The 14,445-nt window shown below is 42.3% G+C and overlaps 1 protein-coding gene across 2 annotated transcripts in view; it reads left to right on the top strand.

The window, feature by feature from the left end:
* The window catches only part of BCL2L11 (BCL2 like 11), a 345,403-nt gene that overhangs the window by 124,352 nt on the left and 206,606 nt on the right, over positions 1-14,445 (top strand). For both annotated transcript variants that reach the window (XM_044057194.1, XM_044057199.1), the window contains exon 3: positions 8,023-8,147. In XM_044057194.1, the coding sequence (XP_043913129.1) occupies positions 8,023-8,147 (125 nt within the window). The remainder of the gene's footprint in view (positions 1-8,022; positions 8,148-14,445) is intronic.

The following is a 14,445-nucleotide window of genomic DNA, read 5'->3' as shown; positions in this document are numbered from 1 at the left end:
ACCATTTAGATTCTAAAATCCAGCTTTTTTGCTAGTGACATTTTGTTGATGATAAATAACTGAAATGATAAATGAGGAAATTAATTTATTTCAGCATGTTTCATCTATGAAATTTAATAAAAAGGAAATGGCAACCCTCTTAATTAATCAACAAATAAATAACTTGCTAAAAAAGAACTTTGATTATAACTGGGAGAAAAATGAAATAAAATATCTAGGTGTAAAAATTTAATATGATATTAATTCACTTATTAGTAATGACATTATAAGACTTGGTGATGTCTTAGGTTTAGTTAAACAATGAAATGAAATCTATTTTACATTTGAAGATAGATTCATATTTTTTAAATAATTATACTTCCAAAGATTATTTATTGCAGTCAACTTCTGTAATCTCAGAGAAAAACTAATTAAGAAAATGTAGAACATATTAATCTAATTTCTGTTACATCCTGTGAGGATACAAATTTCATACAAAATACATTTTAGACCATGAAAAATTTGGTGGAATTAATTTTCCTGATTTAGAGTCATATTCCTTAACTGCAATTTTTAGCATGATTGTACATGGTTAGACCCTTTATATACTAATCTGTGGAAAGACATACACACATTATTAACAGTTCTTTTAGAGTTACTGTATTGAATTGATTTGAAACTGTTAACATGTCATTTTTATAGTTATTAAAAGATTGTTTTGAAGGAAGATCTATTACAAAACTGAATTCTTATTATATATAACATTAGCTTTGAAATGCTTCAGAAATTACGTTTTTAAGAATTTAATTTGTAAAAAATGGAAATTCATTATCTCCAGTAAAGCTTATACATTTGGATTCTTAGAAGGCTTTAATTATAAAGAGATATTTAAAAATATTGATATGTCAATGTTGCATGATTGGATAGATAAATGAGCTGTGGTCTCATTAGAGAAAGTCCTAAAAAAAAAAAGATTTCTATATCATAGACTGCTTTTATTAAGAGAGAAACTAAATAGTTACATGGCTTTGTTGAACAGAAACAAAGGTTTATACCTAAAATGTTTTAGTATATAATCTCTATTATAAATAGTAATACGTGTTATAAAGGGAGTTTATCTAAACTGTATAAGAAAGATTCAATCCAGCAGTAATAATTTTGATAAGAATTATGGGAACCTTCTGAAAGTTACTGGATTAAATGATTTAATAAACAACGATAAAAAATGTATTATTGAGGTCAGGTGAAAAAACCTCATCTAGCTTGTACTGGAAAATTTACATGTGGAAATACTTGCACATAATTTATATTACTCCTCATAAGATCTCAAAATATAAGAAAGTGGATACCTCAGTTTGTTGGCGATATAATGAAATTTGGTCAGAGTTGGATAGGTATATATTTTTGTTGACTGCAAGAAAATCACTATCTCCTGAAAGGAAATTAGTGCCTTTTTAAAAGGTTTCTGGTTTGATAATTGTGAATTAGAGAGAGAGTTACAATGCTTATAAATATTCATGTTAAGTTGTCAATCTCGCCTTCATTCTTGCTTGATGGTTCGGAGCCGATCCCTCGGCTCCGACTACATCTGCTTTAGCTCGAGAACTCCTTTTACCAGCTCGAGGCAGCCCCATATCCCATGATGCAAGGCAGGAAGTACCCAGATCTCGTTTGCTTGGGAGGTCTTTCTTTACCAGCTCCTGGTAAGTAATTCACATTTGTGACATTTAAGCCCCTTTTAGTTAAAACTTTTGTTTTGATAGTTTAACTTTAAATTTAACTTTTCTGACAGAAATCCCTGTCTCTTTTAATTTTTAGTCAGTTAATTTCCCTATCCCATCCCCCTGTTAGGGTGTGTGTGTTGGTATTTTTTTACTAAATACCTTTTGGTATTAGTTTAATTAATTGACTGGTGTGTGTGTGTTTTGTTAGGCACCATGTCTAAAGAGAGGGTTTCAGGTTTTAAGAAGTGTGACTCGTGCTGTCAGAAGATGTCTCTGACAGACGGTCACACTTCTTTTAGGCCCTCTTCACCTGCAGGACTCCTGTGCTATTTGTCACTCCTTCAGCCAGAGAGTCCTGCAGGAAGAATAAGTTGATTCTCAGGGTCTTCTAAAATCAACTAAATCTGCCAAGACCCAGGCTTCTGTTTCTAAGCCTGTGGCCTCGTATAGAGTCGAGATCGCTGGAGCCGATTCTGATCCACTAAGCTTTCGCCGATGGCTATCGGTGCCTGACCACTGTGGTGTCGGTTCCGACCGGCTCCGACACCACGGGCATCAGTGTCGGCTCCGATCGGTTCCGACACCCATGTGCATCGGTGTCGGCTCCGATCGGCTCCGACACGGCTGTATCGGCTCCGGCTGGAGCCGATACATCGGTGCCGACAGGATCAATAATATCGGCTCCGATGACCCATTCCAGGAAGAGGTGCCTCGCCTGATCTTCAAGGTCATCCAGGTTGTCAGACCATGACCTAGAGAGAGTGGTCAGTAGATTGCTCAAGTCACAGGTACTGGCCCAAATGCTACACAGTCCGTCTCAGCAGCGACTGTTGGTCCACACCCATTACAGTTCCTCCTTCAACTCTACCTCAGAGCTTGGAGTTGGAGTCTTCGGGCATGGTTACTGCTACGGCTGGAGGCCGGATACCCCTTCTGTTCCTTCAGCCCCTACTCTTATCTCCTCTTCCTTAGAGGGATTCGGTGGTCGGGCTTCCATGGTCTCCTCCGAGGGGTGAGTGGCATCGGACCCTTGTCCGAGCTCGGCTCCGACATCTGCCTCGGAGACTTCCCTTTGGTGGCCCCGGAGTTCCTAGCTCTCTCGGACCTGCCTGGGAGGGAGCATTCGAGGTGATGAAGAGTGTACTGGCCACTGGTATCAGTCAGCAGTCTCTTATTGTACCTGTTGACATCTCTGCCACTTCTCTTGCTACAGGACCCAGAGATCCTCCGCCTCAGGTTTCCCCATTGGGAATTTCCCTCTTCCGAGGATTCTCCTGATGTTTGGAGATCCTCCTAGGAAGAGGACTTGTAAGAGGAAGCATGTAGACTCCCTGAGTCTGTCACTTGGATACTGACTTTGATGAGTCAGAGGGATCCCCTAGATCCCCTCTGAGGATGTCTCCTTCTCAGACATCCTAGAACTTCTGAAACAGAGGGAAACTGGCCCACCAACAATCCCTCTGAGGATGAGTCAGTATACCTAGAGGCGTTTGGATCTCGGCCCTCCACCTCCTGGGTGTCTCCGCCGCGTGGACAGCTCCTGACTCTGTAGAGCCAGTCCCTAGGAGGCCTTCTAAATTTATAACTGCCCCTAGTGACAAACAAAAAAGGAACTTGCAGATCCTTCCGTGCCTGTCCATCCTCCTAACAAGGACTCTAGGACCATGGATAGGTACGGGCAAGCGATGTTTTCCTCAGCGACCTTTGCTATGCGTGCTGAATTATCTTTGTCACTTCACCAGACTCCAGAGATATCCTGAAGGAGCTGGGAGAAGTAGTTCAGGATCCTACAGCTGCAGGGGCCCAAGCTCCATGCGGCTAATATCTTATGCTGCTGATGGGCGAGTAGAGCTGCAGGCACAGGTGTGGCTCTTAGACGCCAAGCCTGGATGCGGCTATGTGATTTTTAAGGCGTCCTTCACAAATTCTCCCTTTGATGGGTCAGCTTTGTTTGGCCCTCAGGTGAAGGAAACCTTGACCAGGTGTGAGCAGGACGGCAAGACTCTTTCTGCTGTTGGAGTCCGTTTTCCACCTTCTAGGCCTTATCCCAAAGGACAGAAGGGTGGGAAGAAGAGGCAGAGGGGTGAGGCAGAGGGGTCCAAGAATCAGGGCAACAAAGCCCTTTCAGCATCCCTGAGGTGTTGTGTCCCTCCTTGGAGGCAGTCGGGAAGATTATCACTGTACCCAGAAGCCTGGCATTCCCTCACCAAGACAGATGGGTACAGTCGATCATATCCAAGGGTTACATAATTCCTTTCGAGGAAAGTCCTTCCCTCAAGTTCCCTTCCAGATGTACCACCGGTCTAAGGGACATTGCAGAGTTAGAGATCGCAAAACTACTGCAAAAAGAGCCATTCAGCCAGTTATAGACCATTCAGAGCCGGAATCTACTCAAGGTTCTTTTGGTCCCCAAAAGACGGGAGACTGGAGACCAATATTGGATCTCAGCAGACTCAACAAGTCTGTCAGGAAGACAAGATTCGAATGGTCACTCTTCAGTCAATTCTACCCTTCTTACAGAAGGACAACTGGATGTGCTCAATAGATCTTCAGGATCGCTCAGGAGATTTCTGGGTCCAGTCATTTCCAGTTCAGAGCCCTGCCCTTTGGTCTCACTACAGCCCCAGAGTGTTCACCAAATGCATGGCAGTGGTCACGGCTCACCTGAGACTGGCTCCTGTCAGCCACCACCAGGCATCAGCTTATACAAGCCAGGGATTACACAATAGACCTTTGTTCTCATTTGGGCATCTCAGTCAACTACGAAAAATCATCCTTATCGCCCTGCCAGTCTATTACCTTCATAGGCGCAAACTTAAACACTGTTCGGATGTCAGCTACCCTTACAGAACAAAGAGTTTCAGACATTCAGACTCATGTCAGGATCATTCTGGCCAGCAAGAAGGTACAGGCCAGAATGGTTCTAAAGGTGTTAGGTCTTATGGCTGCGGCCATCACTCTTCTTCCCTGGCTCGATTCTACATGCCTCCTTCAGTGGATGCTGTTCACACAGTGGTCATACCAGCAACTCCCAATGCGTCACCAGATTCTGGTGACACAAACATAACATCTTGCTTGGTGGATCACATCGTCAGGTTCACCAAGGCAGGTGCTTTGTACCTCCGTCCCCGATAGCCACTGTCACCACGGATGCCTCCTGATCGGGTGGGGGTCATTATCAGGGCAGGATGGTTCATGGGACTTGGCACATCTGCACATAAATGTCCTGGAGATGAGAGCAGTGCAGCCCTCAACGACTTTCTTCCCACAGACAACATGTCTGTAGTTTGGTATATCAACAAACAGGGCAGAACCAAGTCCTACAGACTATGGCAATTCTCCTCTCATCGGTTTCTGGTAGCAACGCATATCCCTGGGAAAACCAACATTATAGCGGACAGATTGAGCAGAGCTATTCTCATGCCTCACGAGTGGTCTCTCAAGCGATCCATAGCGGAAGAGATTTTTCTGGAATGGGGTCGTCCATGTTGCGATCTTTTGCTACTCCCCAAAACAGCAAATGTCCAGACCTCTTCAGCCTCTTCCCCCTATCAGGCCATCCCCCCCGAGGCGCTCTGGCCCCGGATTGGCCCCCGGGGCTTCTTTATGCCTTCCTCCTTTTCCTCTGATCCCTCAGGTGATCCAGAAAGCTACCGTTGAGAGCCAAATTGATTCTCATTGCCCCTTACTGGCCTCGACAAGTTTGGTTCCCATTCCTCCATCATCACCTTTTGGTGCAGCCGTGGCATCTGGACCCAGTGCCAGATCTACTGATTCACCAATCCGGTCAGCAGTCAATCCCTCTCTCAACCTCACAGCATGGTTGCTCCACTTCCTTCCTTAGCCAGGCTTCCTTTGATCTCTAACCCAGTTAGAGATATCATAGTAACTTCACTAAAATCCTCTACCAGGAGGATTTGCCCAAAATATTGATCCTTTACTGCCCCTGTTCAGGCAGTTCTGGACTTCTTAGCAGAGATTTTCCATGCAGGCTCCTCTTCTTCCACAGTCAGAGTTCACTTGGCTGCTATTTCTAATTTTCATGTCGGGATAGCAGATCATAATATTATGTCCCATAGGCTCTGCAGGGCCTTTTGAAAGGAATTTTCCTACTAAAGCCTCCAATCAGGAATCCTCCTCCTCAGTGGGATTTAAATTTAGTGCTGACATCCTTGATTCTTCCCCTTCGAGCCAGCTGTTTCTTGTTCCTGAAATATCTTTCTTGGAAAACTTTATTCCTAGTGGCTATTACATCTGCCAGGAGGGTGTCTGAACTTCATGCTCAGACAGAGTATCTTTGAGAACTAATCCATCCTTTTTACCTAACTATTCAGATAGAGCTGAACAAAAGCTACATTATCTTGCCGTCAGCTTAGATATTATTTGGACAGAACAAAAAATTTAGAAAATCTGATCAACTTTTTGTTTGGATAATAAAAAGGCCTTCCTGTTTCTAAAGTGACTTTGTCCAGATGGCTTTCTTTCATCACTGAAATTTATACGATCAGGGGAAAACAGCTGTGCTCAAAACCTACAGCACATTCAACTAGGAGTTTAGCTACTTCTACCGCTTTTCAAGCTAGACTGCCTTTAGACACTATTTGTTTGTTTCCCATTACAAATTGGACTTGGCCTGACAGAGCCAGTTTTGGCTCTACAGTCCTCAAGAGTTTGTTCCATTGAGCCACCCAGGATAGAGGTGCTAGGGGCCTTGGTCCCATCAAGCCCCTGGCCTGGACAGACCGTGTATAAGAGACTATAATACTAAAGACCATTCAGACCTGGTCCTTGTTGCATTTGTAAGTTGCTTGTTGCTTTGGGGAGTATTATTTTGCTTGGTGTTATTGCCCTTTTGTCGATCTGGGTACTTCCTGCCTTGCATCATGGGATATGGGGCTGCTGGTAAAAGGAGTTCTCGAGCTAAAAAGCGTGCAGTGTCGAGCCGGGTCATTTGGATCGGCTCGAACCATCAAGCAAGAAAGAAGGTTATGGTAGGTACATAACTTCTTATTTTCCCTCATATAATAAGACATACGCAATATTCTATGTCCAGAAGTCTATTCACTGTTACCAAAAAAACAATGATAAGAAATGGAGATCTGACTCTGTACCTTTATTTATTTATTTATTTATTTATTTATTTATTTATTTTACTAAATGTTGTTTTATGTTAGAGATTAAGATCTGTGAATGGTAACATGAATTTTGGATGCTGGGATAATTTAGAAACATTCACTGCAAAATATAAGAGAAGCTAATCTAATTTTGGTTTTGTATCAATTTATGTACTAGTTTTTTTCATTGTTTTAAATGTGTTCTTTTTCTGAAAATAAGTTCATATTTAAAGTAACAAAAAGGTAAGGTGTGACAGACATTGTAATTAAATTGACAGAGATGTGGGAGTTTTGCTTTGTTGAAAGAGTCATGCAGCAATTCTGACTGTGTTGAGAAAGTTGCATTTCCACAGAAAATTTGGTACATTTCTTGTGTTCCTGACTGAAGAGGGATGTGAGAACAGTGCTGTCATAGTGAAAGTTATGAGTGTTGCCTTCAAATCGAAGAGAGAGGTATGGAAGAGATACTTACTTCCTAGTGGGTTTCAGATGAAGACAAATGAGTGCCTCCATGGTAATACATTAATATGTGGTTTATGTTTATCAATAGAGACAGCTATGTTTGGAATTAGAACTACCTTATATTGTTTTGGGTTATGCTGCCTGTTAGTAGAGATCATGGTGGATGTATTCTTGACTGTCAGTACATCATATTTTTTGTAGAATAATTCTTACTGGCAGCACAGTGGGTATGTTGCTGCTACTGCTAAAGTGTGTGTGTAGGGGTGTCCTGCTGATAGTAGAATGAAACACAGAAGGAGCCATAATTGTGGAGCATGCAGTTTGAGAGCTCAGTGTTTGCTCTTTACTACAGCTCACCATTGTGTGATGCAACCATTTAATTAACAAGCTGTATCTCAGAAAAGCATATAAAAGATCCATTCTGAATAGATGACTTCCTTATGGCTAGATGGACAGGATGAACATACACAACTATATTCTAAAGGAAACATTTTTCTTAATTATTTAATTACTGGTGGAGGTAGTAGATTTGCAAATAATTGTGTTCATTTACAAGCAACCATAATATAGAGTTCTTCAAATGTAATGATGCATCTGTCATTTGTTTCACTGCTGGTAGTACATTTGCTTAAGAACATTAACCTGCTTTTGTTGCCAAGTTTGCTTTAAGTTACATTTCCCAGTTGTTTTGCAGCAGACAGCATGTTGTGCTTTTTCAGAGTTATTTTTGTGTTCTGATGCAGACATGCCAGATGCTGCTCAGATGCCTGGAGACATGCATGCTGAAAGACTTATTGCACAAGAACTGATACGAATTGGTGATGAAATGAATCTTGAGTACATGAGACGAGCTCGAAGAAATCCTTTGGTAAATACATTTCTTTCTTTTCCTTATCTTGATAAAACTGCTGATTTTTTTCCCAAGTAAAATGCATGTAATCTTACTTGCCTCAGTTATTGTAATTAACAGAGAACTCACCCATGAGAAGAAGAAGTGTTCCAGCAGTTTGAAAAATATGGGCAATCTTCTCTTCCTTGATTATCTATTTTGGTATATATTATTGGAGCTATGACAATTAGTGCTTGACCAAGTGTTGGATACTTTTGGAAAAATTTGCAGCATTATGGGAATCCATGGAAAGAAGGAATACCCAATTGTGTTTATTAATGACAGAAATACTTTGTTGAACATTTTCTGTTGAAATGAGTACCTATTTCACTGTAGTTTACTTGGTGGCTCCCAAAGCAGCAGGCCAGAACTCTTCTTACTCTTTTATCTATTTGTGTTTATATTTGTAATTACCCTGTCAGGACCATTCACTTTATGGTGTAAACATTAGCTGTTGATGATCTGGTCACATTGACTAATGCTGATGTGACACCCTGTCCCATGTAAAAATGGGAAAAGGGATTGATGATCGACTGATTATGTTGATGTTGACTTATCATAGTTGCAACATGTAGTGTACTGATTGTGCAGTAGTTAATTTCACTTTAATATAAATGTGGAAGTTAGAGAATGTTTTCTGCTGCACTATGTGGTGAGGTATAGTATTGACCCTGCCTGCATATGGCATCATTTATCAAGTTAAATACAATCTTTACAGAATATTTTGGCATGTTCACAAAATGCTAAACCTGGGTATGGAGTGGATATTTGGGAAGGTAGCAGTTAAACTATGCTATCCTGTTGGTATTCATATGGGTTATTATACAAAAGATGTATTCCCATTGTCTAAACATTGAACAATATGGAACTGGAAGTGTCTTGATTGATTTACCTAATGAGTATATTTTATTTGATGTGGGATTCCAGAGTTTTCTAGCTCGTGGCACAAAGACATGTCCAGTCATGCCACTAGTTGTCTGGATTCAGGAACAAACCCAAGCCGCCAGTGGAGCCAGTTGTGAACGGGAGAAAAGATGAAGTAGTTGGTGTCCTGCTCTTACTTCTCTTGGTGAGGATTCATTGTCAGTGCCAGACAACAGCACCTTGGGGATTTGAGGTGGACAGAGAGGCAGTACTCACAGTTGAATGACTTAGCATGTGCAGTTGCATTTAGACAGAAGCAAACATGTGGAGTGAGTCAGACTCATTGCAAAAATGCACCCACCAAAACTGTGACTGACATGAGGAGAAAGTGTTTTGTTCTGAGGGAAAGTACTTTCACATCTTTGCACTTATACATACTAATTCCAAACCTGCACACCTCTGTGAAAGAGAGATACCATGAAAGGAAAAAAACAAAGACTTGGAATAACTTTGATCTGACTGTGATCTTCCAGTACAGCTGAATAATGCAAAAGCATTCCAGGATTTGTGATCCAGGAGATTACATTCAAGGAGTTGTCAATTGCATAGTAGTAGGACTCCTGAAATTTGCTTATCAGTATATTCATGTCTGTATGTCAGACCACTTACAGTGCACTTTTGCCATGTGGCATTAAACTAATGTGACATTCTTCTGCATTAATAAAGGGGGGGGGGCATCTACATCAGCTTTTCTTAACCTGACCTTTGAAAACATAAATAGTTAATCTGTAGAGCTGTATATATTTTTTTTTCTATATCAGTCTTGCTTTTATTGTTACTGAAGCTAAACACAGCATATGGCTATTTTTACATTCTGTTTCTGATTTTGGTACAAAGTTTTCCAGCAGTGCCCATGTGTTCAGGTTGAATCTTCATCCGGGTAGTTGCAGATATTAGTTAAGCGTGCTATAGTACTGATGTTAGCGTATTCTAATTCAGTTTGTACTGCTTAAATGATTGGGTGAATCTTCTCACAGTACCCTTTTGGAGAAAAAATGTTGCCATTGCTTTACCATTCTAGCTATTATTTTCCATTATTTTGGTTAGATTTCAGCACTGACTTTTTAAGTACCTGCGCACGTCTGGTGAAATATGTTTTTTTGTATATTTTCATCTTTTTTCAGGAACAGTTATTGGCTGAGAAGTTTCACCAGACTGCCTACATCTTCGTAGCAAAGATAATTGAATGTGTGTTTGTGGCAGAAAGTTCACTTTGAAAAGAAATCACATAAAATGTGTAAGTTGTTTACATGTGGGGCATACATCTGTGGTCTGTGGACTTTGTAAAAAACACATTTCTGAAACCATAAATAAAAGACTGAAAATATTGAAGGTGGTCATCTTAGAAAAAAAGTGAAGATGCTGGGTAAGTAGAATGAAGAGGAGGAGGTAGCACTTATTTATGAACTACATCATGTGGGTGGGGAAAGTAAAAGGATGAGCAAAATGCTAGAAAAAAAGGTGCAAAAAAGCCCTGTCTTCTTCCAAGACACTTAAAATAGAGGAGGTGATCATAATGAAAGTAATTTTGCTCATCAATAAAGGTATCTTTGTCAGCCCCACTATGAAAAGGAAATTCTCTTTTTAACACTGGGATCTAGCAAAAGTTGTGCTGAGAAAAGTGCAGTCAAGGGCATCAAATCCAGGGATGGCTACTGCTAGTTATGATTTTTAGAAAATTGCCACAGATTATACCATGTAAGTGGCTAGTCAGGAAGGTCAAGTACCTTTCTTTCTCTGGCTTGGCAACCCTCCCCCTCAGACATTTCTGTGGGCAGTGAATTTCTCCAAGCAACCTTAAAAAGAACAAAAAAACAGGTTTTACAATTTATTTTTTATTTATTTATTTATTTATTTGTCATTTGTTGACCAGGAAAGTCCGACTAGGTTCCACAGAGCCTGTTTTCAGCGGAGGCCCGGGGAGAAATGCTCCAGATGCATGTCTTTGGAATTTCTGTAGAAAGAGAAAAAGAAGAGGAAGAGCACTGGGAATGGGTTCCCCTTCCGTTTATTTTACAAAAGCTTCGGAGATGTCTTTTGTTTCAACAACTGCACTTCCTTAAGGGTATTTCCCCTGAGATGGAAAACTTTCTTGAAAGAGTATTTTGACTGTGGTGACAAGCAAGTTTTTTGCCTAACCCTTTTTACTCTTAATTCATTAGAAAAGAGAAACAATAGTCTTAGGAAAACCATCCTCTTGCTTAGATTAAGACAGTTAACACTTCTGTGCACACTAAAAGTTAATACTGGTTCATTGAGCAAAATGGAGAACAGAGCTGTACACATGACCCTGTAGCTGAAAACAAAATCTCTCCTCCGTAATTTCCAGTTTTCGTCACTACCGTTTGACCTGCTATATTCAATTTATGACAGTAAGTAAATGCATAATTTTAGTCAGTGCCTGTAGCATGATATTGCACCAAGGACATTCATTGAATCTTTGTTTAAGTGATTGCTTATATCAAAGCAAAAGATATACACATTTCATGTGCGACAGTTTCTCCCTAGTTTGGGGGTGCCCCCCATCAGTTGTTCCTAATCTTGGGAGCCACACTGAACTGGTTACCTACCCCCTGTTGACTTTCTAGGTGCAGAATATACATTTCATATGTACCACTCAACACAGATTGTTTCCCCCAGATAAAGGGGAACTGAATTTTGAATTTCTGATTTTCTAGACAGGATAGTTGGTAACAGCCAAAGAATATCTCAAGACCTGTCGAATAAAGCATTGTCTGACCACTTTCTGTTTTAAAGTCTATTACTGGACTGTACCACTGAGGCAGAAGATACAAAGTTTTAGAAAGCCAGTAGTTTGTATTATTTGCAGTCTAACCTGTAATAAGCCTCTGGGTACGCAGTATCTTGCATTAAGTAATTATGTGTGTAAGAGTACATGTGAGAAGACCCAGTCATATTGACAATAAGAGTTTAATAAGATGTTTTCTGTACAGAAAGTTGTCCCATATGAATTTCTTTGGTGGAAAGATCTCAGAATCTATACCAGCTGGTCAGCATCCTTCTTCAGCCTCCCTATGAGATTAGTTTTGCAGAAGTCTCTAACTGAGTTTATGTTACCCATTTTCAGTCCCTGCCAGTGGAAGGCTCATGGACTATCCACTGTAGTTATAACATATCATTATACAAATAAAACCTGTGTGCTGTCTGATTCATGCTACCACCAGATCATGCTCTTTTTCAAATAGACAGTACTTCTGCTATATGGAGTCTGAGCAAACAAAGAATAATTCATTCTGTCCACTGTTTGCATTCTGTGTTTTTAAAGTGTGTGAGTCGGCAATACAGATGGTCTGATTCAATAATCTTTGAAGCTTCCAGGCCACCTCAGGCTGCTAGCAGGCATTGTCAGTAGGTTTATCAGAATGGTATATGAATAGTAGATGTTAAGTTGTCAATCTCGCCTTCATTCTTGCTGGATGGGTTCGGAGCCAATCCTCGGCTCCGACTCGGCACTTGCTTTAGCTTGAGAACTCCTTTTACCAGCTCGAGGCAACCCTATATCCCATGATGCAAGGCGGAACTACCTCAGATCTCGTTTGCCGCTTTGCGAAGAGGTCTCCTTTTTTGCCAGCTGAGGTAAGTTTGAGTTTTCAAACAGCTTTAGTCAGGGTTTATCTTCCCCTTTTTCCTATTTTTTAGTGTATAGTGTCACATTTAATCACCCTATTCCCCTTATAGAAAAATTTTTTTACTTTATAAAAAGTTTTAAATTTTCAGTTAGGCCTAGGCCTTCCTTATTAATCCCTATCTGTGTGTCTGGGTTTGGGGATTAATTTGTGTGACTGTTTTTGGTGTGTGTGTGTCTGTGTGAGTATTTTATTACTCTTTTTCCTTAGACTATGTCTAAAGAGGTAAAGGTCTCGGGCTTCAAGAAGTGTGACTCGTGCTGTCAGAAAATGTCTCTGACAGACGGTCACACTTCTTGTGTTTACTGCCTGAGGCCTTTACACCTGCAGGACTCCTGTGCTTTGTGTCACTCTTTTAGCCAGCGAGTCCTGCAGGAAAGGAGGAACAAGTTAATCCTCCGTGGCTTGCTAAAGCCGGAAGGTTCACCCACTAAACCTGGGTCCAGTAAGCCTTCCAAGCCATCCAGGGGTCAGGCTACAGCTTCCAAGCCTCCCCCGGTGGCTCCGACTCCGGAGTCGAGATCGGCTCCGGCCGGAGCCGATCTTTCTCCTTCTCAGCTAGGGTCGGTTCCGATCGGTTCCGACACCCAATCTGCTGTTGCCTTGTCGGCTCCGGCTGGAGCCGACACAGTATCCAGTATTGGAGCCGAAGCCTTCGGCTCCATCTGGAACCCATAGGACGCCGGCTCCGATGACTTCCTCCAAGAAGAGATCTCGGTCCCCGCCTTTGGAATCTATCCACTGCTCCGGGTCTCCTCTTTGTCGGAGCGGAGTCATCGGAGCCGATCTTCGAGATCTTCCAGGCTGTCTGACCACGATTTAGAGAGGGTGGTAAGCAGGCTGTTAAAGTCGCAGGCACTGGCCCAAATGCTCCATAGCCCGTCTCAGCAGACTTGGCTATTGCTTCACCCTTGAACTTCCTCCTCCGACTCCCCACCAGAGTTCGGAGCCGGAGCTTCTCGGGACAGCGACTGTTTTGGCGCCGAGCCGATACATCCTTCGGCTCCGCTCGGCCCGATCTCCTCCTTGAGACCTTCCTTGGAGGGATCCGTCGTCAAGTTTCCCTAGTCGGCTCCGAGGGGCTAGTGGCATCGGATCCTTGTCCAACCCCGCTCTCCCTCTCGGGCTTCGCTTTGGTAAGCTCGGCACCGACATCGGCCTCGAGCCTTCCTCTCAGTGGAGCCGGAATTCCTATTTCCTCGAATGGGAATATTCCGGTCTCCCGGGAGTGGAGCCTTTGAGGTGATGAGGAGTGTCCTGGCTCCTGAGCCAGGTGAACGGTCCAACACTCCCGCTCCTCTATCTTCGGTGCCTGTAGACACCTCTTGCCCGCCTCTCGCTCTCCGGCCCAGGGATCCATCGCCCCAGGTTTCCCATTGAATATCTTCCTCTTCCGAAGTTTCTCCTGATCCTGCAGGTGAACCCCCTCCGAAGAGGACGTGTAAGAGGAAACACACAGACTCCCCTGAGTCTACTACATCTGATACCGACTTAGATGAGTCGGAGGGTTCCCCACGATCCCCCTCTGAGGATGTCTCCTTTTCAGACATCCTTGAGCTCCTCAAACAGAGGGGGAATTGGCCATCCATTGACCCCTCCGAGGATGAGTCAGTATATCTGGAGGCCTTTGGATCCCGACCCTCCACCTCCTGGGTGTCTCCGCCTTTCAACCCACTTATGCAGGTAGTGGCTCGAAAGGCGTGGGC

The sequence above is a fragment of the Protopterus annectens genome, chromosome 1.part2 (assembly GCF_019279795.1).
Source record: "Protopterus annectens isolate FY-2018-M chromosome 1.part2, PAN1.0, whole genome shotgun sequence".
Taxonomy (NCBI): Eukaryota; Metazoa; Chordata; order Ceratodontiformes; family Protopteridae; genus Protopterus; species Protopterus annectens.
The sequence above is the reverse complement of the archived record's forward strand: the minus strand, read 5'-3'. Positions and strand labels throughout refer to the sequence as shown.